At 30.1% G+C, this 27,357-nt stretch overlaps 1 protein-coding gene across 1 annotated transcript; it reads right to left on the bottom strand.

The window, feature by feature from the left end:
* LOTGIDRAFT_174945 (hypothetical protein) lies at nt 1-24,225 on the bottom strand (the record flags this gene model as incomplete). The annotated part of the gene is made up of 36 exons (XM_009054834.1): nt 1-93; nt 425-529; nt 785-876; nt 2,803-2,836; nt 3,189-3,249; nt 3,595-3,689; nt 4,041-4,132; nt 4,359-4,494; nt 4,646-4,837; nt 5,189-5,359; nt 6,019-6,201; nt 6,408-6,572; nt 10,960-11,139; nt 11,354-11,512; nt 11,827-12,066; nt 12,463-12,630; nt 12,891-13,109; nt 13,275-13,439; nt 14,150-14,314; nt 14,627-14,834; nt 15,250-15,376; nt 15,748-15,874; nt 16,444-16,610; nt 16,975-17,188; nt 17,459-17,595; nt 18,038-18,152; nt 18,346-18,409; nt 19,194-19,345; nt 19,557-19,661; nt 19,819-19,981; nt 20,388-20,543; nt 22,185-22,290; nt 22,753-22,793; nt 23,064-23,185; nt 23,465-23,548; nt 24,202-24,225. The coding sequence occupies 36 exons, from the start codon at nt 24,223-24,225 to the stop codon at nt 1-3; spliced, it is 4,827 nt and encodes a 1,608-aa protein (XP_009053082.1).
* Between the last annotated feature and the right edge of the window lie 3,132 nt (nt 24,226-27,357).

Below are 27,357 nucleotides of genomic sequence, written 5' to 3'. Positions count from 1 at the left end.
CTATGGTCTCAGTTGTAATTGTAAACCCGAGTCTGCATCAGGGGAACATCTTCCACAATAACCACCACATATACCTTTAATAATTTCTCCATCCTGGAATACACATAATACACATACATACAGACCACACACCATTTATCAATCAAAATATTCTGTTTGTTAGAATGACAGTAGGAGGTCAAGTGGAAGGACAATCATTTGTTCAAGGCATTGTAATTTCTGTTAATAGCCTTCAACTTACAACTTAACAATCATGGCATAGATACCTTAATCTGGCTACTTTTTTATGACTTGAATTTGAAGCACATTTCAAACAAAACAATAAAAGGTTTCTGTAAGTCTAAACCATTGGAAAAAGCACAGAAATTGAGATTGGACTTTCCAAATTATACCACAGAGGGTTGTATTTTCATATAAAACTTACTCGTAATCTCCAGATACGTTGAGAAGCTTTACTACCGTGTAATATCCATGTTGTATTTACTGAGACAATGAAACCTGTATTTACCAGGTTGATATTAAATCGACCCTACAAAAATGTAACAAAACTTGTTAACATATATCTAATTTCAAAATACTCACAAGAAAGAAGATAATTTTAGTGTTTGATCAATTATCATATAACGATTAAAATATTTCTCATCAACTAATTATCTTGTTCTCGAAGAACTATTCCATAAAGCTTTTTAATAAATCTGATACAAAGAAATGTTCCATGTATTAATGCATAAAACTGTACAACACATTTGTAAACAAAATTGTATTGATCAAAGAAATATTTTACCTGTGGACAATCATGTGAACTGTAACAATCACCTGATGACCCATATGGTACAAATTTATTATTATCACTAACACTAAATGTACTATCTTGAGCTGAAATAATATAAATTAATTATTATCTCTAACACTAAATGTATTATCTTCAGCTAAAACAATATCAATTAATTATTATCACTAACACTAAATGTACTATCTTGAGCTGAAATAATATAAATGAATTATTATCACTAACACTAAATGTTTTATCTTCAGCTGAAATGATATAAATTAATTATTATCACTAACACTAAATGTACTATCTTGAGCTGAAATAATATAAATTAATTATTATCACTAACACTAAATGTACTATCTTGAGCTGAAATGATATAAATTAATTATTATCACTAACACTAAATGTATTATCTTGAGCTGAAATGATATAAATTAATTATCATCACTAACACTAAATGTATTATCCTCAGCTAAAACAATATCAATTACTTATTATCACTAACACTAAATGTATTATCTTGTGCTGAAATGATATAAATTAATTATCATCACTAACATTAAATGTATTATCCTCAGCTAAAACAATATCAATTAATTATTATCACTAACACTAAATATACTATCTTGAGCTGAAATAATATAAATGAATTATTATCTCTAACACTAAATGTATTATCCTCAGCTAAAACAATATCAATTAATTATTATCACTAACACTAAATATACTATCTTGAGCTCAAATAATATAAATGAATTATTATCACTAACCCTGAATATATTATCTTGAGCTCAAATAATATCAATTAATTATTATCACTAACACTAAATGTATTATCTTGTGCTGAAATGATATAAATTAATTATTATCTCTAACACTAAATGTATTATCTTGAGCTGAAATAATATAAATTAATTATTATCACTAACACTAAATGTATTATCTTGAGCTGAAATGATATAAATTAATTATCATCACTAACACTAAATGTATTATCCTCAGCTAAAACAATATCAATTAATTATTATCACTAACACTAAATGTATTATCTTGTGCTGAAATGATATAAATGAATTATCATCACTAACACTAAATGTATTATCCTCAGCTAAAACAATATCAATTAATTATTATCACTAACACTAAATGTATTATCTTCAGCTGAAATAATATCAATTAATTATTATCAATAACACTAAATGTACTATCTTGTGCTGAAATAATATCAATTAATTATTATCACTAACACTAAATGTACTATCTTGTGCTGAAATAATATAAATTAATTATTATCACTAACACTAAATGTACTATCTTGAGCTGAAATGATATAAATCAATTATTATCACTAACACTAAATGTATTATCCTCAGCTAAAACAATATCAATTAATTATTATCACTAACACTAAATGTATTGTCCTGAGCTGAAATGACATAAATTAATTATTATTACTAACACTAAATGAATTATCTTGAGCTGAAATGATATAAATTAATTATTATCACTAACACTAAATGTAATATTTTGAGCTGAAATGACATAAATCAATATTATCACTAACACTAAATGTATTATCTTCAGCTGAAATAATATAAATTAATTATTATCTCTAACACTAAATGAATTATCTTGAACTGAAATAATATCAATTAATTATTATCACTAACACTAAATGTATTATCTTCAGCTGAAATAATATAAATTGATTATTATCACTAACACTAAATGTATTATCTTAAGCTGAAATGATATAAATTGATTATTATCACTAACACTAAATGTATTATCTTAAGCTGAAATGATATAAATTAATCATTATCACTAACACTAAATGTTTTATCTTCAGCTGAAATAATATAAATTAATTATTATCACTAACACTAAATGTATTATCTTGAGCTGAAATAATATCAATTAATTATTATCACTAACACTAAATGTATTATCTTCAGCTGAAATAATATAAATAAATTATTATCACTAACACTAAATGTATTATCTTGAGCTGAAATAATATAAATTACTTATTATCACAAACACTAAATGTATTATCTTCAGCTGAAATAATATAAATTGATTATTATCACTAACACTAAATGTATTATCTTGAGCTGAAATAATATAAATTAATTATTATCACTAACACTAAATGTATTATCTTGAGCTCAAATAATATAAATTAATTATCATCACTAACACTAAATGTAATATCTTCAGTTGAAATAATATAAATTAATATTAACACTATCTTCAGCTGATATAATATAAATTAATTATTATCACTAACACTAAATGTACTGTATCATCTTTTGCTTAAATAATATATACTTACTGATTAGCTTGAGTGTATTTAAATCAATTCTAATTTTATTAAACTTGGTGAAACCAGCTTGACGATAAGGTTTCTTACGACAATGTTTACATCATCTATTCGTGTTCCATTGTAAGGACATTTACCAGGTCGACGTAGTCTGCAGTGGAGAAAAAACAAACAATATAGTATTTATTTTGGAACTTGTTGTAAGATTATCAATTTTCTCTTTGTTTCATACATCATAAGGGGAAATAACCCCTCTCTTGCAATAACAACCATGACATAATAGTTATTAAGTGCAGTGTTTTTATCACCATATTATTGAAAGCTTAACTTTGATAAATTCCAATTTTAGGAATCTTTTTCTTTATCAGCTGCTACCAATGTATTACCAGTATGTGTTATGGATTTCCAGTTTGGTTTTGTAGTACCTAATTTCTTAAAAAAGAATCACTTTCATGTCGCAGCTTATAGATTATAAACAAAGCTTTACAAAATGTACCTTTGGCCATAAACTTCGGCATAATTATCATCAGCTGATTCTTGTAGAGACAAATATTCTATAGGTGTCGGTTTACGCATATCTTTACAGTATATCTAAAAGTTAAACATACCATATAGTTGAAAAGATAAAACAGTTTTTAAAATGTGTAAGAAAGATAATAATGAAACATATTTTACATTTTACATCACATGAAACATAGATCTAAACTTGGATAATAAAATAGTAAGCATATAACCATTTTGACTATTTATTACAAATTTCATTCTTATTTCTAAAACAATGAACAGAAAACAGAAATCCTTGTTATTTATATACTTATAGAATTGAGTTGAGTTGATCAAAATTCTATATGTACAAATATTATCATTTCCTTTTAGTCCAAAGTAAAGTGACTGAATTTGACAAGCAAAGTTTAAATTGCGATGATTTAGTATAATACTTACTGAGACTAATTGTGAATTTAGTAATATTCTATAATCACCATCTTTTCTTATAGTGGTTAAGTCTTTTAATTCTTTACATGATCTAGCATAACCTGTAGACAGAAGTTACAAGTCTATACCTTAATAATACTAGAATGAAAAGGATCTGGCCTGTTAAACTTATAAAAACACACAAATTTCAAAACTGAGTTTATTGATATAGAAAATTAAAAAAACTTATATTTTTGTTGCTGGTGGTTGGAATAAATAAACACTATATACAAATATTTTAAATGTCCCAAATAAAGGTTTGTTGAACTAAATCAAAAAGTAACTTACATGGATTTGTGTAACAGTTTTGAGATGAAGGTGGTTTATATCGCATATCACAACGTCTTCGTGATTTTTTATTGTTAAATTTATCAACACAAATAGTCATTCTTCTCTGTTTACCAGTTCCACATTTGGCTGAACACTGAAAATGAACAGAGAATAGAATTCGACGTAAATAAACTAAAATTAGCAAAAAAACATCATACATCTGTTATAATCTAAATTTGAAAAATTCCTTGCCCTTTTCTAACAATGAATTTTTACATTTTTTGAAACTGGAGTTTAACTCTTACCTCTCCCCAGGGACCAACTCTCCAACGATATTTGGCATTACATTCTCCAAAATTACAATATTGATAAGTGGTAGGACGATGTTTGAGTTCACATTTATTCTTCACCTCTCCTGGTAGAATCCAACCTTCCTTAGTAACAGCTTGACATACCACAATACGTGACTGATGACCTTGTCCACATTTTGAGGAGCACTGAAAAATTCATATACATGTTGTAAACAATGACGTCCAATAACAGTCACTCTTATAAATTTCTATCCACTGTGTTAAGTTCTAACACTTCAACAACTATAGTGTACAATAAGCATAATGATTAGTTTGCCTGACACCCATAAAAGACAGAGTTAATACTACAACATAACTTACTTATTCGTCTTTCAATAACAATGAAACTCATTAGACTTATCACTAGCCTTATATCTAGATTACTAGTTAACCATTATTTTTTCATGTCTAGGTATTAGTCAGACCACTGTGGTCTTGATTCAAATGAAATTTTTGCCGTAACTATGGTTATGTTCTTCAAGATTTTATCAACTTTACCTCAGACCATGGTCCAGCATTCCAAATATAAGGACAAGGAAATTCACTACATCTACGTCTGACTTTAGGTTTACTTTCACTATCACAGAGGTGAGAGGTCACAGGTTGACCTTGACGATCAACACAGTTTACATCTCTTTCTTTACGACCAAAGCCGCATGTTTTAGAACACTGTAATAATAATAAAAAATGCTTAACAACCTGAAATTCCAAAGTTAAAAAAAAAGTGTACAAGCGAGACAATTGTACGGAGCCCCTAAGGCGCAATTTTCCATACTTTTATCAAATATTTTGTTTTAACGAAATAATTAATTTGTTTAAAAGAAATATTATCATATATATTTCGTTCAAATGAAAAAACTTTTCGATTAAACGAATTAAGCATTTCGTTTAAACGAAATAATTATTTCATTTAATCGAATAACTTATAACTTAAATGAAATAATTCAATCGTTTAAACGAAAAGTTTTTGAAATATATGATATTATTTCGTTAAAACAAATTAATTATTTCGTTAAAACAAACTAATTATTTCGTTAAAACAAAATATTTGATAAAAGTTTGGAAAATTGCGTCTTAAGGGCTCCGTATAATTACGTATAAATTGGGAGTAAAAAATGTATAGTAGAGGACTTCTCAAAGGAAGAGTTCCAAAATTCCATCAATAATCACTTCCATAATATTACTGAACAACTTGATGATAAAAATTGAAAATTTTTCACTAAGTAAAGATTACATTTATATTCCCCGAGGTTATTTTGACGTTCAGCAATGCATGAGTGGCAGTTCTTACTTATTGTTAAATTCATATTTTATGAAAAACTGTGTACCTCACTCCACTTTTCAACCTTCCAAATAAATTCTGAGCATGGTTTTCTGTGACAGTTTGATCTAGTTGGTGGTTTCTGTTTTCCAGCACAGAGTGATGGGTCTAGAATACGTCTTCTGTTTCTTCTGTTATCTCGACACAATACTTCTCTTTCTCTAATACCATTTCCACAAGTAACAGAACACTGAAATGAATAAATAAAGAATGAGCTTTTTCAGTGTAAATCCAGTCTTTTCTACTTTTTGGTTATATTACCTTTTTTCTACGAGAATTTAATGAATGCCAAATGGATTATGCTTGACTACGTATCTTTTAATTATTACGCACATAGTTTCATTGACCATTCAAAGGATGCATAAAAGTCCAATGTTAGATTTAGCAAATACTTACCTTACTCCAGCTTCCAGAATACCATCTAGGACAGAATCCACGGAAACATCGTTTAGTATTACGTGGTTTCTTCTTAGGACATAAAGAAGTATGATGTTCATTCCCATCTGGATCAACACAAGCTACTGTACGATGTCGTTGTCCACGTCCACATGTTACACTACACTGTAATGAGAGAAGATCATTTTGTCAGATCTGGCATTGGATAAACGAGACATATTTCAAATAGAGTACTATAGGTAGACAGGCTATGATAAAATTGTAATTGTACTAATATCAGTAATACTCAAGGTCATGGATTATAAGTATTTGTCCTTTAAGCCCAACCACAGTGATTTTAAGGATGGTGATGTGCTAACCCAAAGTTATTGCTATTAGATAGCTAAGTGGAATCTCTATGACAATACATTGTTTTTGACTGATTGGTGAACAGCTGGATCACAAGAACAGACTACCTGTTTTTTTGAGGATACAAAGATCTATTTCATTGCAAATGATATGAAACATTTCAAAAAGGGTATATGAATGCTTTAGTAAAAAACTGATCATCGAATTCTCTTCAAGAATTTGACATGTTTACAAAAATATTAAACAGACAATATAGATATGGTGCTAAGATATAATTCACAGCATGGGGGCCCTTACATATGATTTGTTAAATAATGTAAAACTGTTATGTGTATAATAGTGATAAAGATGAAAGTAGAAGAAACAGCATGATAAACTAGAGTAATACTAACAGTTTACTCTCTCAATTAATATACTCATTACATATTTCACTTAGAACAAGTCGACATTGGAATATAAACTTGAGGAGTTTGACCTGTTATAAAAGTTTATATAACTATTTCCCTCTTCTACCATCTGTATCCTATATAAGCCAGAGAGAAATCTTTACAATTTGGAACCACGCCATCTTACTATCACTAACCACATGACATTTTCCATCAACCGGCCGCTTTCATTTATAGACTCTTATAAACTATATCGAATACCTGCCAGCTTAGCACATTCAATTTACTTACTAGACAAAATTCACAATTTATTCACACTTCATGAGAATAAAAAACATACTTCAAATAAAAATATACTTTATATAAATGGAATGTCTGAAAGTGCAATATGCAAATTTTGGGGGAGTTTGAAAGTTGACTTATGACATTAAACCAGCAAATATGAGGCATGCAATGAACCAGAACAAATCAGCGCCACTTTTACTGGTTTGATCTTTTGCAGATCATTTCTAAATGATGAAGACAACTTCAGATGTCAATTATAAAACACTTCTGTCCAAGCATTATTTTCATTTTTAACAATTGTCAAGAACTTTTCCCATGCTATGTTAAGTGCAATAGCTCTTTGAGCACTTGAGATATGCCTAAGAGATAATTATGTCTACGACCATGACAATATGGATGTTCATTCTAAATTTTCTATGATGGAATTACTGTCTTGTGTACTTTCAAAACTTTAACAAGACTAGTAATACCAGCTGAATCCAGATCCACCTAATCATACCTCCACCTTTACAATTACCATAAAACCTTGATAGGAATATACCACCCACTAATTCATTAAACAATCTTATACATAGATTAACATAAATAATCATGATTGACAATTGATAACTCCTCCTACTAACATCTTTCAACCAATACATATGTAACCACCTGTTGAAGTTTAATGCATGATAAAGGGGGAGGGTATTTGTTAGTATTTTATGGTAAATTATTGAAGGAAACCCCCCAGAATCTGTCATTTAAATAATCTATAATTAAACATCGGTTTCAAATTACATTTGGGAGCAAAGGTCATTCTGAAATTATTTTTAAAAAGTAGCCAGAAAGACAGAGCTGCCAGACCCAGTCAAGGGAAGCAACTCTGTCTTTCTGGTAAATTGAATTCACAACCTGAGAGTTTACATTGAGTATCATACAGTAGAAGTTATATAAGACATGTATATAGAATAATTTAACCATATTATATAATATAGAGATAGCACTTTAGCCATTTATATCTTTGGTATGATTTATACAGTTTACAATACTATCTGTAATTATTTACATGAAGTTAAATGAATTATTTACAACATTTTTAATAAAACAAAATCCTAATTCTACGATTTGATCAAACCAATGGTCAATAATATACAAAAATGCAATAATTTGATATAGCCTACAGAATTGAGCAGTCTTAGGCTATCATTTTGAATTCCTATTCGTAAATTTTTTGACATAATAGAATACAAGAGTTTTTACCAGGACAGATTTGAAAATAAATAAGATGAACAATCATTACAGATGGATGATAAAATGATAGAAAATTGTTGTAAAGAAATTAAACATAAAAATATCCTACAAAAGAAATATTTGAGAAAACTGAACTGACAAGGCTCTTATGAAATAAATCAAGATATAGAGAATATCATTCATTTTCAACTTCAATTACAGTTTTGAAGGTAAAATTTGAACAGTATTTCATCAAAATATCTAATTCAACATAAATTTCAATCAGGTAAAAATAAGTCAACAATATGATATCATTTATATACTCAGCAATTATTTACTTCAATTACAGTGTGAAACTGAAGTAATTTAGAAAATGAAGTGAAAATTTCAACATCTCTACTTATTCAGTGGTAAAAGTGTACAAATTACATTTTGGCAAGAAAAGTGTGAACAATTTTAACGACTGGAAAATTTCTCAGACATTTTGGCAAAAATTCAAATGAAAGGGCAATAGAGTACATAAGGTCATAATGAAATAGTTGATATGACGATAATTGGCCAATAGATTGTGATATCCAGACAGTTTGTAAAAAAGGAATTTAGAGCACTAGGTCAGATAATTCCCAGAGGTAAAGTTTAGATTATCCAGGTAAAACAACTTCATCAATATACAACAAGAGGTTTGAAGGTAGCCAATTTTATGTCTTGGTGATTATTCTTATAAAAAGTTCATCACATTTTTGTGGTTTTAAGATAAATTGTTTATCAATTTACGTCAAGTTTGTTTAACCTCTATGAGAAAAGTAAAATTGAGGTATTTATGTTGAACTCATCAACTATTAAGTAAGGAAGAGTACAGCATGTAAAGTATATCCTTACTACTGGGGTCAAATACGAAATTTGAAAGTTGAAACAGAGTTTTAAGCGATTATTAATTATTGAATTTTCATTGCAAATACAGAGACAAGTAATATGCAACTAAAAATGCTAAGAACTTTCCATATGGAAAAAAATATAAATCCAAAAGAAATATTCAACCAATCAAATGCTTTGTTTCCTCCACATAGGTATATAGTGTTTAACATTGTTTTCAACTAATAACATACTTTTAACTGTATTTTAAGATTTAAAAACAAAAATCATGACACAATTTGACTGTACACAATTAATAGAAAGATTTCATCAGATCACGGTTGATGAGTGTAATAATTTGAGCCAAATCATTAGAAATTATTGAAATTAAAGGCATAATGAAATATGTATAACCGGTATAGCTAAAAAGCTTATACACCCCATCATATTTCTAATGTAATGAACTTAATACCACTGTGATTTTCAAGAGAGATGAGCTGGATATCAAACTTAACAGACAATATCTAAGAGAGTTTAAAAAGTTAAGGTAACCCGTCTTTAAGACTGAAGTTGTTTGGTTTGTATCAATCATGAAATATGAAGATCTACACCAGACCTAGCTCTACTAATTTACCATACATATTTACTCTTATATATTTGACATGACACATACCAAATATGTTCAACATCTCATCAATATTTACCTCATATATTTCACAAAATTTCCTCTTCAAATATTTCAAATTTTAATGCCATCTGCTTACCATAAAAGGTAAAAGCATTTAACATGGGATTGATGTTCATTGTGTTTTTTGTGAGATTCGATAAGAATTGATGTATGAATGAGATCAAATATTTTATAATGAACTAGTTCTGTTAAAATATTACCTTGACCTTCACAATTTTTCCAATGTTAACAAGAGGAGGTGTACTGGCAGACACAATACAATTTAATAACTTTCAATAGTTTACTATCAGTGATATATGTAGCTCCCTTGTGAAAATACACTAGTATAGTATACTTTCAAATTTTTTATGACTAAATGAAACATATTTTCTTTTACAACAATTTAACAATCAATGGTTACTAATTAAATTTCAAGTAATTAACATCAAATATGAAATATTACAAACGGTTTATCTTAAATATATTATCAAAGAATCAAGATGTGAGCTGGGAGATACTAATATTGTCTTAGTCTAGCACTTCTAATTAAATGTTGACGTCTAAGTCTCTCAATGTATGCCTTACGTCGGTAATATTCAGCATAAGCTGCAGTATTCCTAGTGCTAGAAGGATGACTATGTGACCTATTATATCTGTATGTATGTGTAGGAGAATGTCTATTATGACTAGGAAGACTATTACGTGATTGTGAATGATGATAGTTAGATGGTGTTTGAGTTCTAGATTGTGATCGTGAGTAATGATTTGATCTGGGTCTAGAATAAGGATTAGGATTCCTCCTTACCGTGGACCAGGATCCAACATGCCAATGATATGAACCACTAGTACAAGTACCACTACATAATCTAGTATCTGATGGCCGTAGTTTGATATCACAGTTGATATTGGGTAAAATCTGTTTATTTTCTAGTTTACATCTCACTTCTCTTGTCTGTTCTCCTTTAGCTCCACATTCTGCTGAACACTAGAAAAGAATCAAATTAAACTCTATGAATTCATCTGATCACTGTTAATACTAGAATTTCAGATTTGAACAGTTCTGAGTAAAAAACCCAGAGTATCTAAATGGAGTAAATGGAAATTTGAAGACTTGTATTTCAGTCAAACATTAACATTGTAGTCAATAACACAACAAAGATCTGTACTTAGCTGACATACATAGATAGATAGATAATTACCTCTGACCAGTCTTCTACCTGCCATTTAGGACATGGTATAGTTTCACAATTCTGTATTTTATCTGGTTTCACTGATTCATCACAATCTTTACTGGGACCGTTTTCATCACGGCATACCACTTGTCTTCTCTGCCATCCAGTACCACAAGTTACAGAACACTGAAAGATATATAACATGACATCATATCATTGTTTACAGAAACTTCTAATACCACTACTATCTACAGACATTTATGCTAAAACCATTTGTTAGTCATACAACACAAAATGTCAGCATTGATAATTGAATGTCTAGTGAAAAAATCCCTTAATCAATGTAAATAGTGCTAACCTCTAGTTGGAGAACCTTTGCTTGATTAAAAATACAAATCTGCTACATACAGGCAAATAAAACCAAACTAAAGGAACTCTTTTTATATTTTGCTCATAGTAATGATTGTTACAGACTAAATTTAAAAGAATAAAATACTTACAGGACTCCATGGACCAACTCTATAATGACTTGTACCATCAACATCATTACTAGTTATAACAGCTATGGCAAAGTCTTCCTCCTTATCTGATTCTTTGACTGTACAATCTTCTCGGTTACAGTGAAATTGTTGTAGAGGTTTAGAGGATAAGTCACATTGATCATCATCAGTTACAACATCACCAAATAACATACATTTTACTTGTCTCTTTCTAATACCTTCACCACATGTTACTGTACACTTTAATTGCAATAAATTAAAACCTTAAGTATTAACGATTCAAGCCGCAATATGAAACCCAAAATCCAAGTGATGTTATCTGAAAACTCAGATCGTGTTTTTTGATAGATCAAATATGGAAAAATGAATTTTTGCTTATTTTTTCTTTTACATCAGGCTTATGATGACAGAAAGTGCCATGCAGTGTCCAATGAAAGAATTTTGATATCAGCATTAACATCAACTATTGAGGGATCTTTAACATGAACTGCCAGTGGTACATGGGACAATCTGTAAGTTTTATCAATTCCAATGCCAAGATCAAACTCTGAACATTCTGTATTTTTAGCAAGCATCTTACTCTCTGAATCCTTACCATATGGCGATATTCATGTTACCTTATAATGAAGTACTAACCTCAGTCCAGTCACCAGTCTTCCAATGACCACAGGGTGTAAGAAAACAGCTCTCATGACTAGCTGGTTTGGGAAGATGACTACATTTCTCATCTTTAATCCTTCTATTATGATAATCCATACAGCTCACAAATCTATCTCTAGATCCTGTACCACAACTTGATGAACACTGAAATGTAGATCCAAAATCTTATTGAATTAATCATATTCAAATATCAAATCAAATTTCACTGACAAGTTTGATGATAACATCAGCATTAGATAAGACCTGCTACCTTCTATGATAGACATAGTCAGGTCAAGGCTATTCAGCAGCTCTGGAATCAATTTATCAAGAAAAAAATTCAGTACAGGAACAAATAAAAGCATTGCATATACTGATAATGATAACATACAGTAGAAACCATGAAATTTGCACAATCTATATACCTCTGTCCAACTTCCAAATCTCCAGTAAGCTTGTTGAGGATAAAGAGTTGTTTTTTCTTGTATAGGTAGACCAACTGTAGTTCCACACCCTTCACGATAACATGGCTGTCTATCAACAGGACGTTTACTAGCATCACAAACACTGTCATCCTGTAGAACTTCTTTCAGACGACATTTTACAGCTCTTTCTTTATGACCTTTACCACATGATACAGAACACTGAAAAAAAAAGAAATTAGTGTACAGTTTGGTCTTATAAAATGAAAACACCATTTGCTTTGCTTTTCTTAAAAGGGGATAGTATTAAATAATAAAAACTATCAACAATTACATTCCACCCTTTATATGTCAAAGTTCTGAAATTTATCAACAACAAAGACTTACTATTCCCCAACCACCAATAAACCATTCTGGACATTCTCCCATAAAACATTCTTTGGTAGGATGAGGTCGTTGAGTTCTATCACACAGATTATCACTGACCATTTCACCTTTCTTACTACACCAGATCTTACGATGTCTCTTACCACGTCCACAAGTAACTGTACACTGTTAATATAATTATATATCATATAGTTACACATCAGAAAATCATTCCAATATTCTATGGAAACCTACCCAACTTAAATAATTATATAGTAAAATTTGAAGTGTAGGGCACAAATCTGAGACAACCAAAGAAAATTACACAATTCTTGTGGATCAATCAAGATATATGGAAGAGTTGGTGTTTTAAAAACAATCTCCCTTATAGTAGCAGTTTTTGGACCCGTAACACCAGTTTCCCAGTAGGTACATTCTGGTGTAAAACAAACTTGCCCCTGTTTAGTCTCCAGTTTCCCAGTAAGTACATTCTGGTTTAAAACAAACTTACCCCTGTATAGTCTCCAGTTTCCCAGTAAGTACATTCTGGTTTAAAACAAACTTACCCCAGTATAGTCTCCAGTTTCCCAGTAAGTGCATTCTGGTTTAAAACAAACTTACCCCTGTATAGTCTCCAGTTTCCAAGTAAGTACATTCTGGTTTAAAACAAACTTACCCCAGTATAGTCTCCAGTTTCCCATTAAGTACATTCTGGTTTAAAACAAACTTACCCCTGTATAGTCTCCAGTTTCTCAGTAAGTACATTCTGGTTTAAAACAAACTTACCCCTGTAGAGTCTCCAGTTTTTCAGTAAGTACATTCTGGTTTAAAACAAACTTACCCCGGTATAGTCTCCAGTTTCCCAGTAAGTACATTCTGGTTTAAAACAAACTTACCCCGGTATAGTCTCCAGTTTCCCAGTAAGTACATTCTGGTTTAAAACAGACTTGAACAATCTTCTTATCTTTAACATAACACTCATGTTCTGGTAGGTCTTTACCAGCTTCATCAACACATTTAGCTTGACGATACTGTTTACCAGTTCCACAAGTTACACTACACTGTAAATACAGCAAATTATATGCTAACTGATGGGAAAATGGTAAATGACCATGATGATGCCGTTAATGCTTTCAAATTGATTTTTGCTGTTTGCAAAGTAACTGGATTTTCAATGAAAACTGGCAAATGGCGGCAACTGGAGGAATCTGATCAATTGTTGAAATTTGCCACCATCCAATGGATCACAGTTGCTGGTAGTCCATTTTGCTTCAGAGCCTCTCAAAGAGTATGTGTATCAGCTATACACTTTCAAGAGCTTCAAAAGTGTTCTAAAACAAATACATGTATTTTGCACGAGAAAGAAAACTTACAGCTGACCAGAGAGTATAAGTCCAAGTTGTGGGCAAACATTCTCCATGACATTCTACATAGTCATTCGGTTTAGCTCCTAGATGGCGACAGTGTCTATCATCTATATCAGTTACTTCTGATGACGTTTGTTTAATACAGTTAACAAATTGTCTTCTTAAAGCTGTACCACATCTCACTGGACATTCTTCTTGATCTACTGCTCTCCAACTACAATATAATTAATAAGATTTATCACACTTTCCGTAGTATCAACTGACTTAGATACTTTCATTTCTTTTTTATTCATTTTTTCCTTTTGAAGCACAAAAACAATGAATTTATTGACTTAATTGTATCTCTAGAAGAGTGTTTATGAATAATGTTTTAAACCAAAATTGTGCTTTCAGGCAAAGAGGATGTTAGCTTTTAACCCAATAAAAACAGAAATGGATATCAGGAATTATACATATATACACAAATTTGTTATCAATCAAACAGAGAACTAATACACTAATACACTTTCACCATCATCACTCAACAATTTCCACATAAGTCTTATTGTTATTCTCAATCATTTCTCTTTCAATCCTATTATCGAATAGTTTTAATATCAAATATTAACAAAAGAAGAAAGAAGACTTACGAAACTTCACAATTTGTGTTACATTTCTCTATCATTCGTTCTGGTCTAGGTTTACCACGACATCTTCTTTTAGATACACTTAATCTATCATCTTCTCTTATACATACTATCTTTCTTTTACGTGTACCTATATTTCAAAAATCAAATAAATCACAAAAATCATCTTACTTAATTTGTGTTCTTGAATTTGCAATTTCTTGAAGTATAATGAGCAAGTTTTGTAAAAGCCATTAGACTACATACACAAACAGTGCAAAATATTTCTTGGTCAAATTTTTCACTTTATTGATGTGACAAATTCATTCTTGTTAATCCAAAAAGGTTTTCTGTGAAAACAAATTTCTTATATAAACATCACAGTCAAACAAGGAACTAAAGTCAGAAATAAACACAAATATATGTTGCATCAATAATTCACTTAGACAATGAGAACAAGTTTATAACAAGCTAAATGTCTGGATTTATCAGGAAAGAAAACTAAGGAAGATTGTAGCCTACCTTGACAGATTCTAGAACATTTTCTCCATTGGCCTTCATTACTCCATCTATACTGTACATTAGGTCCTACTGATATTTTATAGGTGTATGTTATATTGGGTGGATTGAGTTGACCAACGGACAATACCTGTAAAATACATAGAGTACTATAATAATTATATTTTGACTATTAAAATAGCACTCAATACATCAATTGTAGAGCAATATAGAAATATCAAAGCATATCAAAGTCTTAAAAAAAGTGTTTCAAGGGAGATAACTCTTATTTCATGGATCAACGTTTTGTAATTTCCTCTTAGCACACGCTACGGTAGCTACTGTCGCTACCTTTAACTGTTTCCTTCATCAAGTGGAAAGGTGGAATTATGTCTTACATGTACCTTGCTCTTCCTCATTTTTCTAGGAAAGACAATTCAATACAATGTGCAATTATGGAAATATTGCCAGTACATCAGCATTAAAATTCTCTTTATTCATTTTCAATGAATGAAAGCAGATTGTTAAACGCGTTTGTATAGATCTAAAGATAAAAAGACCACCTCTGTATAAAGCATAAAGTACCAGCTAAAAGTAGGCCATAAAAATATCAGTATCATATTCAGAAGTTGTAAATACAAGCAACAAGATAAACAAAATGAATAGTAGTCTCATTCAATAATTCCATCTTTATTGTTATTCTGATAATTATTGACTTACAAATATGGTAATAGATTCTCCTATCATTCTGGTAGAATTAATATGTTCAACATAGGCACTGGATCCACTGTAATCTAATACACCACTCTGTACTTTAATAGTAAACTTTTCAGTACGTACTACAAATCCACCATTTAATATATACTTCCCTTTAGCATTACTGATAGCTGTAAAATTAAAAACATCATTCATTAAATCAACAGAGAGTTTAGTTCTTTACCACTGAAATTTTGAATAGAATATCAATTAAATTTTAAATCACAAATGACACAAGATTAATAATGAACTGTACCATATATTTGGGACTATAGTGTGCAAAGCCCTTGCTCAATTGGGTGTGCACATTATAGGCAGTCACCATGGTTCACTGATCTACCATTGCTGATGGTGATGGTGATGCTGATGGCTAAAAAATGTCAAGTGTTGTTTGTGTTTGCATTTATCAAAAGAGTTCAATAATATGATATATTGTGAGCTATTGCATTTGGATGATACACAAAAAAAAGTTAAATATCATATGTTAAAACTTACATAAATAGTTGTCATCATCTTTAGAGTTTCGATGTCCAACTTGTCTAATATCAATATCTGTAGCACCACTTGGTATAGTTAATATTCTATTATAACCATAGATAGCATTATTATATGTCCCTCTTATAGTTTTACACGAAGAGTTATCTCCCCCACAAACACCACATTGATCACGTTTCATTTGAGATCCTAGACGATTATCACAGCCTGCAGCCTAGAATTAAAAAACATCACTTGATAAATCTTAAAAAATCAAGTGTAGCTGTTGCATAAGAGAAATTCTGCTATTTGTTTAGTTTATCAAATTTTGCAGTTATCAATACTAGGCAATATTGCTTCTTTTAAAGGGGTGCCTTCATGTTGCTTTCCAAATACTATATATTCTTCATATTTCCTTGTTATCCAATCTTTCAGCAAAAAAGATAATCTTATTTTAGGTTTATGCACCCTATAACAAGATTTAATTGTTATAATAAATACATACTCGACATTTGCCATTTACACAGATATCATCTTCCAGAGCAAAACATTTAGTTCCATCAATAACTTTATCATCTAGTTCATAATATGCTGAACCTTGATCAGTTCGACAGAATAGTTTACATGCATCCTTCATTTGTACTGAAATTTAACAGAATAGATATCAAGGTTTATGTATAAATCATAAAAGGTTTAAGTGTATTGCTACCCTTATTTTCAGTCAGCTATTAGAGCACCAAGACAGATGCCTGCAAAAAAATTATTCTAAAGAATATCCTAAAAATATCCAGTTTAGTATCATCTTGTTATATTAAGATCCTGAAATTGTGATACTAGTATTCAGTGTTGGTATTTTTATTATGTCAGTGGCTATAACTGCCTGTGAAAATATCAATAACCTTTCTGAAGTAATGTAAGTCTAAACTACAAAAAGATGTGATTGGTTGAATCGGTGCTTTAGCGGATGATAAGACAAATATTTGAGCCAATAACAGAAAGGAAGTTGTGACATCTACATGAGGACATACACAATTTATTGATCATCATACAAATCTTAAAAGAAAGAAAATTAAATGAGACTTACCCCCTGAATATTTTGGAACCCATTTAGCATTTGGTGGTAATCCATTAATATGAATTTTTTGACTAGCATTGTTACATTGTTCTTCACGGAAATCAACTACGATAGGCGGACATGGCTACAAAAATACATTTTAATCAGAATATATTTTGATGATCTGGCTTGATAAAATAACACTTAATTTATCAAACATCTGAAATATTTGACTTAAAACTTATTGTTATCTTTTAAATTGAGATATTTCTTTAAATAATTTAATTCAAAAGTAAAAAAAAGGAAAATCTTGTCTTCAAATCATTTAAACTCTATACCTTAGTGTTACAAGATTTATACTTCTTTCTTTTACCAAGACAATATTTTCCTAGGTTGGATGGCCTAAATTTATAATAAGAATAAACATGTAGAAATATTATCAACAGATATTAACATCAGAAATCCCTACAAATTCAGATCACTTTATTAAAATAGAATAGCAGGTGAAAGCTATCATAACTAAGCAGCTATCATATAGAATTTTGAAAAGAAAATGTCTAAATCAAACTCAAAACAACAGAAATAATCACCAGAGAAATAGTAGTATACTTTAATAAATTCTTCATCAAATTAAAATATAAGTGAAAAAATAATGATTGTTATTCTAGTTCATTTCCTTTCTACTTGACCCTGTCCCAGTTGTTAGTTTTTATACAATTTATTATCATACTGGAAATTTTTCTCATTTCAGAGTTTAGAGTATTTCAGATATTTTGGCCAATCTAACAATTTACAGTCTACTACACCACAAGATTTTTTGAGGAATTTAATGAAATGAAATGAAGGACAAAAATATTTTCATTCATTATACAATTTGGCAACTTTTTGTTCTGTTCAGAGGAAAGGGTATATTTTCCAAAAGTAACTATTTAGGTTCCAAAAAATTAAGTGGACAAAATATACATCCTTTATAAGATGAGAAGGATATACAACTATTCTTGTACAGTGTATGTTTGTTCAAGATGATCTTTGCAGTTTGAATCAATGGTATAACCTGGACATGTTCTTTCTTCTGGTTCATCTGTGACTGTGTGTCAACAGACACAGTCAGTATAATCAGTATCTATATCAACTTTACAGTTGAGTGCAAATATAGAAGCAGGATAACACAAACAAAGTTACTTACGTTGGATTGTTACAATGTCTGATTTTAAATTTCACACCACCACCACAACTTCTAGAGCAAAGTCCATATTTCTCCCAATCTCCCCAACTACCATCTACAGCTGGTCCCATTTGACTAGCAGACATAGGTACACATTTACCACGTTTACACCACTGTTAAAATATATATTATATCAAATTATCAGCAGCAGAAGTATCAATAGTTATTCTGATTTAATCATAATGTAGCACTCTGCAACAGGAAGTGCTTACATAAAAGAACAGGACCAGGAACTAAATTTTGGAAATTCATTTATTTTTCACATTAGCAGGAGAGAAAATTTTTTAAATAATCAGTAAACAAAGTATTCAAAATATGGCTTACCATTCTACTGCCACACTTGGTACCGTCTGCCCAGGGCATATGTTTTGTTCGACAACCAGAAGATGAATTAGTTTTATTGGTACACCATAATCTTTCACAACTTCCCTATAACAAATTTGAACAAAGTGTATTCATCTCTAGTTCATTGTAATATTCATTGATGAATAACTAGCTAGGTGTATAGCTTCATTAATTCTATTTTAAATACATGTAGACAGACACTAATAATAAAAGACATTGAACATTTCAAGTCAGTACATACCATTGAATGCCAGGGACAAATTGAGTATTGTTCACCAAATACCAGTTCACATTGTCTTTCTACAGTGTACAGCCGACCTGGTGCTTTAAGGTGATTATCATCCACCATTTTCACATATTTACGAACTTTGGGAGGATCTAAGAGACATTCAGCAAGACCTGCACTGCACCATAGGGGTAAAGAATAAAAAATCGTTTATTGGATATGAAATCAACCAAATATAAAGCTTCCAAAATTAAGAATTTATAGTATAAGTACAATTTTTATGTTCCAGAAAATGCTCATGAACAAAAATTCCAGAGATATGCTCATGGTTTAGAATTCAAAGAATATGCTGAAGAAGCTTAGCGTAATATATATCTGTAAAGTAAAATTAGTGTTAGTAAACTATTTTTCATTATACTAAAATTTCATTGACATAATACCCAGTGCAAAACATCCAATTTATTCTACATCATAGGTTTTCTCCAAATTGACAAACTGCCTCTGAAAAAAAGGGAGATTACCAATATTGTTAAGTTCTCGGTTGTAGCAGTGTACATAAAGAGAATAGAAAAAGAAAGACATACTCAATAAATTGGGTTAATAATTTGGCACTGCAATAGGACCAATCCCAGGGGCTAGCATTATAATCTAATGTTGGAGCCATAACATGATATTTTTTACCAATTCTACGACCTCTAAATCCTTTACATTGAATATCATCATCATGAGGTAGAGAAAATCTGAAAAGATAAAAAAAAAAAGTCATGATCAAAGATCCCTTCTGGCTTACTCTTTGGCTGATACTATTTGATATTATTTGTCACCTCTAAGACTATTTGTAGTCGTTTTTAGGATCCAACTCAGATGTTCAAAAATATCTTTGTTTGCCTACAATAAGAATAAACTTTTTGGATATGGCTAGAATACTGAATTTATATAGCTAACATTTAAACTTTACAATTTGCCAACAGACAATATCATAAAACCACAGGCATGTTGTTTTGTTTTATTTCTATCTTTCGAGAAAATATTTATCTAATAACAAACAATTAGATTTGTCAAAAAAACAACATAATAGCATCCAAACTACAGCTTTAAGAAGATACCAGCTTCGACAAGATACATTCAAATGTGCACTAAATGCATATTTACCTATTAGCCTATATATATTATTATATCTTTATGAGGAATCTTAATTGAAAGAATTTGTGCACACCAACTAATCTTAATTTTAGGTGATATTTTTGCCAAGATAATGCAACTGATTTGTTGAGATGTTTACCATAGCAACAGTCTGACGTGAATTGAGTAGTATTTCTAATTGCTCATTTATGCAATCATTTAATGTAATTATAAGCATGATAAGTGAATTCTCAACATTTTTGACAAGACTCCAACCTCCATCAATAACCGAATAAATGCCAAACAAAAACAAAGCATGGAGAAAAGTATGTTTTTTGAGATGAAAAGAATTTTGGAGGAAACACCCAATGATCTACTATTTGCATACATCTGATGTTAGAAACCAAATATTTTTAAGAACAAAAAAACTAAGATATATTCGAGGGTGGCCCTGCTACTACAAACCATTTACAAGATAATAGTGTGGCCCATTAACCATTTAATAAGATGGCTGATTTTTTTTTTAAAATACTAAATATCATTTCAAACAGGTATAATTAAGGATACACATGGCTTCAAATTTTGAGGATAAGCATTTAACACAGTAACTGATAAGCTCAGCTGAACAATACCTGTTTCTGAGACCACAGTATGATTGACCTCTAAAAAATGGGTAACCTTATAAGACTGTTATGACTCCTTTTTTGATAAACTTAACAATTGTATGTTAGGAGTTCTATCAAATATGTCATCAAAATAATGTGATTTTTCTATGACATGGTAGCCATGACAGATTGATGAATCATTTGTAATCTGCCCAAAAAACATTGATATGTGACATCATATCAGGCCTTTGGCATAATCACAAATGTGATTGTCTTTCATCTTTCATCTGCTCCATATCCCACAAGAGCTTGAAAACAAAATCTTTATTAGTTTCTTAGTGAAATTTAGAGAGGAATTGTTGGTCTCTAGAGTTATTGACATTTCATATATTCATGAAAGAAGAAGACAAATGATAATTTATACTTTTAACATGAGATGATATATCATCATTGTATAGTTATAGAATATAGTTTAACCCTTCAGGTGGAGTTATTTTATTCACAAAAACAATAGATGGTTTATATTTCTATTTCAGTTGTTTCCTAGTCATTTGTATTTGAGAAAAAAGATATATTTTTAAAAAGGCATATTCAGTCAGAAGATAAATGAAAAGACAGATATCACTTTAAAAATGAAAAGAGCTTAAAACTTACACATGACCAAGTTCATGAGCAACAGTATAAGCTGCACTTATTCCATTGTCTTCTATAATAGAACAACTTCTTACAGGATCACAAATTGTTCCCAATTCAGCTAAACCTGTGTGCAAATAATATTGTTATTCAGAATGACTATTAATTTTTGAAATGTATTAACAAAAATAACAAACTAGAAGTAGACTTTCAAAAGTAAGGTGGGTTAACATGCTCAGATTTAGATCCTGGTCATATGAAACGAGCCAGCCCAGCTGATCTGACTTGGTTACCCAGTTTGTAATTGTTACCCCTTTATATGAGCGTCAGTTAGGACTTCAGTTTCTGAAAGTTTTTGTTTGCTTTGTTTCTTGTTGGTTCATTAAAACATCCTGAGTTTGCAAATAAAAATGTAATAATATGAATACCAGAATGGCCCTGATAGCCAAACTTCCTGGTTTACAAACTGGTTTACAACTTCTTTTAACAATTTATTTACAGGCTAGAAGACAATATTTTGTGTTTGCAAAAAAAATGTTATAATAAACTATGGCTGCTTTGCATGTAATGTGAAATACATAACACTCACCTAAAGTATCACATTTACCTTCTGCTCTACATATATCTCGTCTGTAATTAGATTCAAGTAATTATCAATTGATTTTATCTAAAAGTGCTCACTAAAGATCTAAATCTTCAATAAAATTTGTTTTTTATTTTACAGAAGTCTAAAGTCTACAAATCATGATCATTCATTAAAGAAAGATACATCATTTAAAGTACAATGACATTTAGATTTAGATTTACCCTATATGATAAATCTTTTCATGCAATTTAGGAAACAATCACATTAATCAAATCTAAATACTTGCAGATAGGTACTAAATGAGCAATATTTACCTAGTTAATAAAATGGCAGTGTCATGATGACCTGGACTATCCGTAGGTTCATTATTTTCTCCTTGCCAACGACAAAAGTCTTTTAATGTTTTAGCAGCATTGGCACTAACTGGAGGTCCTACCTGAAATCCAATCAAACGTTTATTAAAGAATCGTTATCAAAAAAATGATTTATTTAAGATATTAAACTTATAATTCTAGAGTAACTCCTATACTAATAACCACATTTTCAAATATTTTGAACAAGAAAACAGAATGAAGATAGGATTATCTTAAAAACTTAGTGTACCTTCTGTCTATAAGAGCTCTTCAATTAATAGAGGTGACAAAGTACATTGTTAATGTTGCTGACAATGGTGAGTTTGTCACAATATATCAGAGGAAGCTATGTTTGATCTTACCTGTGTAGATTCTAATAATAATAATTTAACGACAACTATGTCAATGAAGTTTTCTATAGTAGGATGACGATATATACTGGTTACCTGAAATAAAACAGTAAAATTAACTGAAACAACTTATATCTTACTGTAATGAAGCAAAATTTTGATAACATAACCTATCAAACAAGTTCAATAGCAATTTTTATTGAGCCTTTAGGTTCAAGTTTAGAAAATATCTGATAATCAACCATAGTAATTTAGGATTCATTATATAGATTTGTATGGAGGTCAAGGTCAAATGTTATGTTATGTGTAATAAGATATAGTGTAATTATTTATCAAATATAATATATTTGATGTTTTTTTAGTTTATATGTTTCATTTTAGGCAAAGATGTGTGTTATTCTCATTCTCTCGTTTTATGATTTTTGACCAAAAGTTCAGTGTCACTCCATCAAATTGTTCAAAAATATACTCCAGAGTTCACTCTCTTATAGTCTGATTTGACATCAAATACTGAGAAGTCCACCCCAAATTGTATGAAAACATAAAAAGTTAGTTGGTAATACTATTTAAGTGTTTTTTTTAATTTTATTTTCAATGTGTTTATTTTGAATCTGTCCTCAAATCAAACATCTACATTACAGATTAGACATCAATTTTTATCTTTTACAAAAACACCTCTGGTTTGTTTAAGTGTCAAATTGTTTTGCATCTTTACCTTTGCACCCCGTGGTAAAACTCTTTAAACTGACCTTTTCAGCTGCCTTGCCAGTCATGTCCGTTACTTTGCCATGCTACGATGTCATAAGTCAAACATTGGCAAAACAAACGCCATTTCCAAACCAGCTGATTTGAATCAAGCTTTGAAAAACTAAAAGCCGAGCATTTATCAATTAGTCTTCATTGTTGATTATTCTTGTAGTTCAGCCTGAACTTCAGAGTTTAGTTTGCTTTGATTTTGATTATTCAACCTAATATTTGAACATGGGTAGATATTCGTCATCAACTATGTCATCTAACAGCAATATTTTGCATATATTTATTAATATTAGGCCTAATTTAGTAATAACTTTTATTCTAATTGCTTCCTGCTTTTAGAAAATAAAATTTTGTTTCAATGATGACTTTGACAAAGATGTAAGTGTCATTAAATTTATCAAATACGACCCCTCTCAAGTGATCAATTTGAAAGTTCTAGGTTTCTCATCATAGTGATCGACTAAAAAAGGTTGAAATCTTTCAATTCACTTCTGATTTTCAGTTTATTTTTCTTTCATCATCTAATAAAATTCTGATGTTTTACTATAATAATTATTATAGTATATTAATCTATAAAATAAGACAAGATATAATTCTGATTTAAACCATTCTACTTCATTGAGTTTCTTTACTATTTAACAAAACCATTTGACTTCCATTTGACTAGACTAACCCAGTGAGAAAGTTATCTTATGGAAGTGTGGCAAATTCAACAGTGTATTTTTGTTTAATTGTAACAATCAGTAAGTCAGATTTTTAATTCTGACAAGTACTCCAGATAGCTGTTACTGAGCTCTATTAGTTGATGGAGCACCTATTTTCAGAGCTTTATTTTTTAAAGAGACATTTATATCAAGAGGTACACATATATTATTGAAGAAAAACGTTTTGACCTAGTGGTCTAAATACTGTAAGGTGGTAGTTTTGCTCCTTTTTATCCTTCCAGCTAACTAGTGTAAACAAACACACTCCACACAGGGCATATGGTGCTGTTAACTCTAACTCATGATTACAGGAAATAGTTCCAGAATCATAACTATTACAAACTGATCAAAGGCAGTAAAATATCTGCAGGCCTTGTATTACAATGAATGTTAGGTTTATATGTCATATCATAGTAGATTTATTATAAAATTTAATAAGATTTAAGACCTTTACTGTCTAGGTACTAATTGGTTTTTAGAGGTATACATGGTATCTATGGAACCAGACTTGGTATTTTCATGCATACATCTCTGAAGATCTTTTACAGGTAGTATGCTGTATAGAGGTACTAATTAGTATATGTTCTGATTCCATTATGAGTGTTTATGGTACTACCAAGACCATTACAATTTCTAATTATCATAAAAAGTGTATTTTACTAGTCCTCTGATATCTAGGTACTAATTGGCATATCTATTGTTACTGTTATCAGTATTTATGGTACCACTAGGGCCAGACATTACTATTCTGTGTAACAGGTTATACTATATGTTAAAGTGACTTATCAACTATTCCAGGAATTTCAAAGTTTAAAGTACACTACAGTCAAACTTAGCCTAATGGTCACAATAAAATAACTTCAATCAGAAGACAGTTAAAATTCCCCTCATAAAATTTAAATCATCTGAATTTAACAGAAACTTGTAGAAACGGTCAGTGATCCAATCTGATGCACCTTTACTGAAAAGTTATTAATCAGTACAGTAAACTAAAGGTATTTGTTTTAATCAATTAAATAGTTATAATTTTGGCATGTTTTAATTCTAGAATGTATTTACACCATTACCATAATGTTTATCTTGAAATGATATAGTTAGTGGTTCTGTACATGGTCCCAGTGCCATGTTTTAACTTACTAATGGTGTACTTGTGATAAGTCTTATCAGTTTCTGGTAAATGCTACCTGTTTATAGAGTACACTAATGTTAAAAACTTAATATATTTATCTGGTACTTTTACAAATTGTGTAGATTTTGACTTAATATTGGTTCAAATTGATAACTAATTGAAATAAAACAAATTTGAGTTCTACATCTAAATTTTCAAACTTCAATTAGTGATGTAATCTTTTCAATTGGCATTCAATAATAGTAGATGTACTAAATCACCATTATTAGCTACTGAACTGCCAAAATCAAATGCATACAGTGAATCCTGCTCACATGACCACCTTTATTAGTTAATACTCTTCATTATGCGACCAGTAATCCTAGATTGGTATCATTCAGAAGGGTGAACTTTGCTAGTGGTGTCAACCACCATACTTATGAAGTATATGTTTATAACTTGAATAACATTATTCACTAGCAGATCAAAGTCAATATTACAATGTCTATCTGAAACATTCCACAGAGGGCATTATCAGGCCTTGCTGGTGTTTCTGATGATGATAAGAAATGATCAAACATAGTATGTAGAAACTATATAGTGAGTAAAAATAAGGAAGAGGTTTAACTTGTTTTTATCTATTATATCATATAAATAACAATCTTAATATTCTACTATAATTTACAATGTTTATTTCATGATCTTAGAACTTAAATCTTAGAACTATTTACGCTTTTTCTAATCTTAGAGCTGCTGATTTGTCTGTGTCATGGCTCCATGGCTGTATCTGGAGGAGCCTAAACCTGACTTCCATTTGCTAATATAGCCTTTGATTGTTAGTTGTTGTCTCACAACGTCAGAGTACAATTGTCATAAATAACTTTTTATCTTTCAATGCCAGAAAGAAAAGAGTACGGACAAACTAAGTACATAATGCTTTTTAAAGTTTATCTGAAACAAGAGATTATGACAAGTGTCTTGTAGTAAATACTAAAAACAACCACCCTATACTATACATGGTAAAAGTGTAAAGCTTTTATATATTGTAAAATGAATATCAGTAGAATAAGGATATGACAACCAGATGTAGTTCCATGACAACATTTCAACTCTTTTCTATCTTTGACTATAGTGTACCCAAACAACATAGAAATTGCAATGTCAGGATATTCACATGGGAACTGTGACCTATATTCTAGTTTATATCTCACACCACTCACTACTACTCTAGAATATACATATCAGTTCAACACATTATTAAAGTATGCAAGATACTTAACAAACAGAAGTAATATTTTAACTATTTCAGCAACAATTTTACTGATATTTAAATATCA

Source organism: Lottia gigantea, assembly GCF_000327385.1.
Source record: "Lottia gigantea unplaced genomic scaffold LOTGIsca_227, whole genome shotgun sequence".
In the NCBI taxonomy this organism is placed as follows: Eukaryota; Metazoa; Mollusca; class Gastropoda; family Lottiidae; genus Lottia; species Lottia gigantea.
This window is presented reverse-complemented; position numbering and strand designations above follow the sequence as displayed.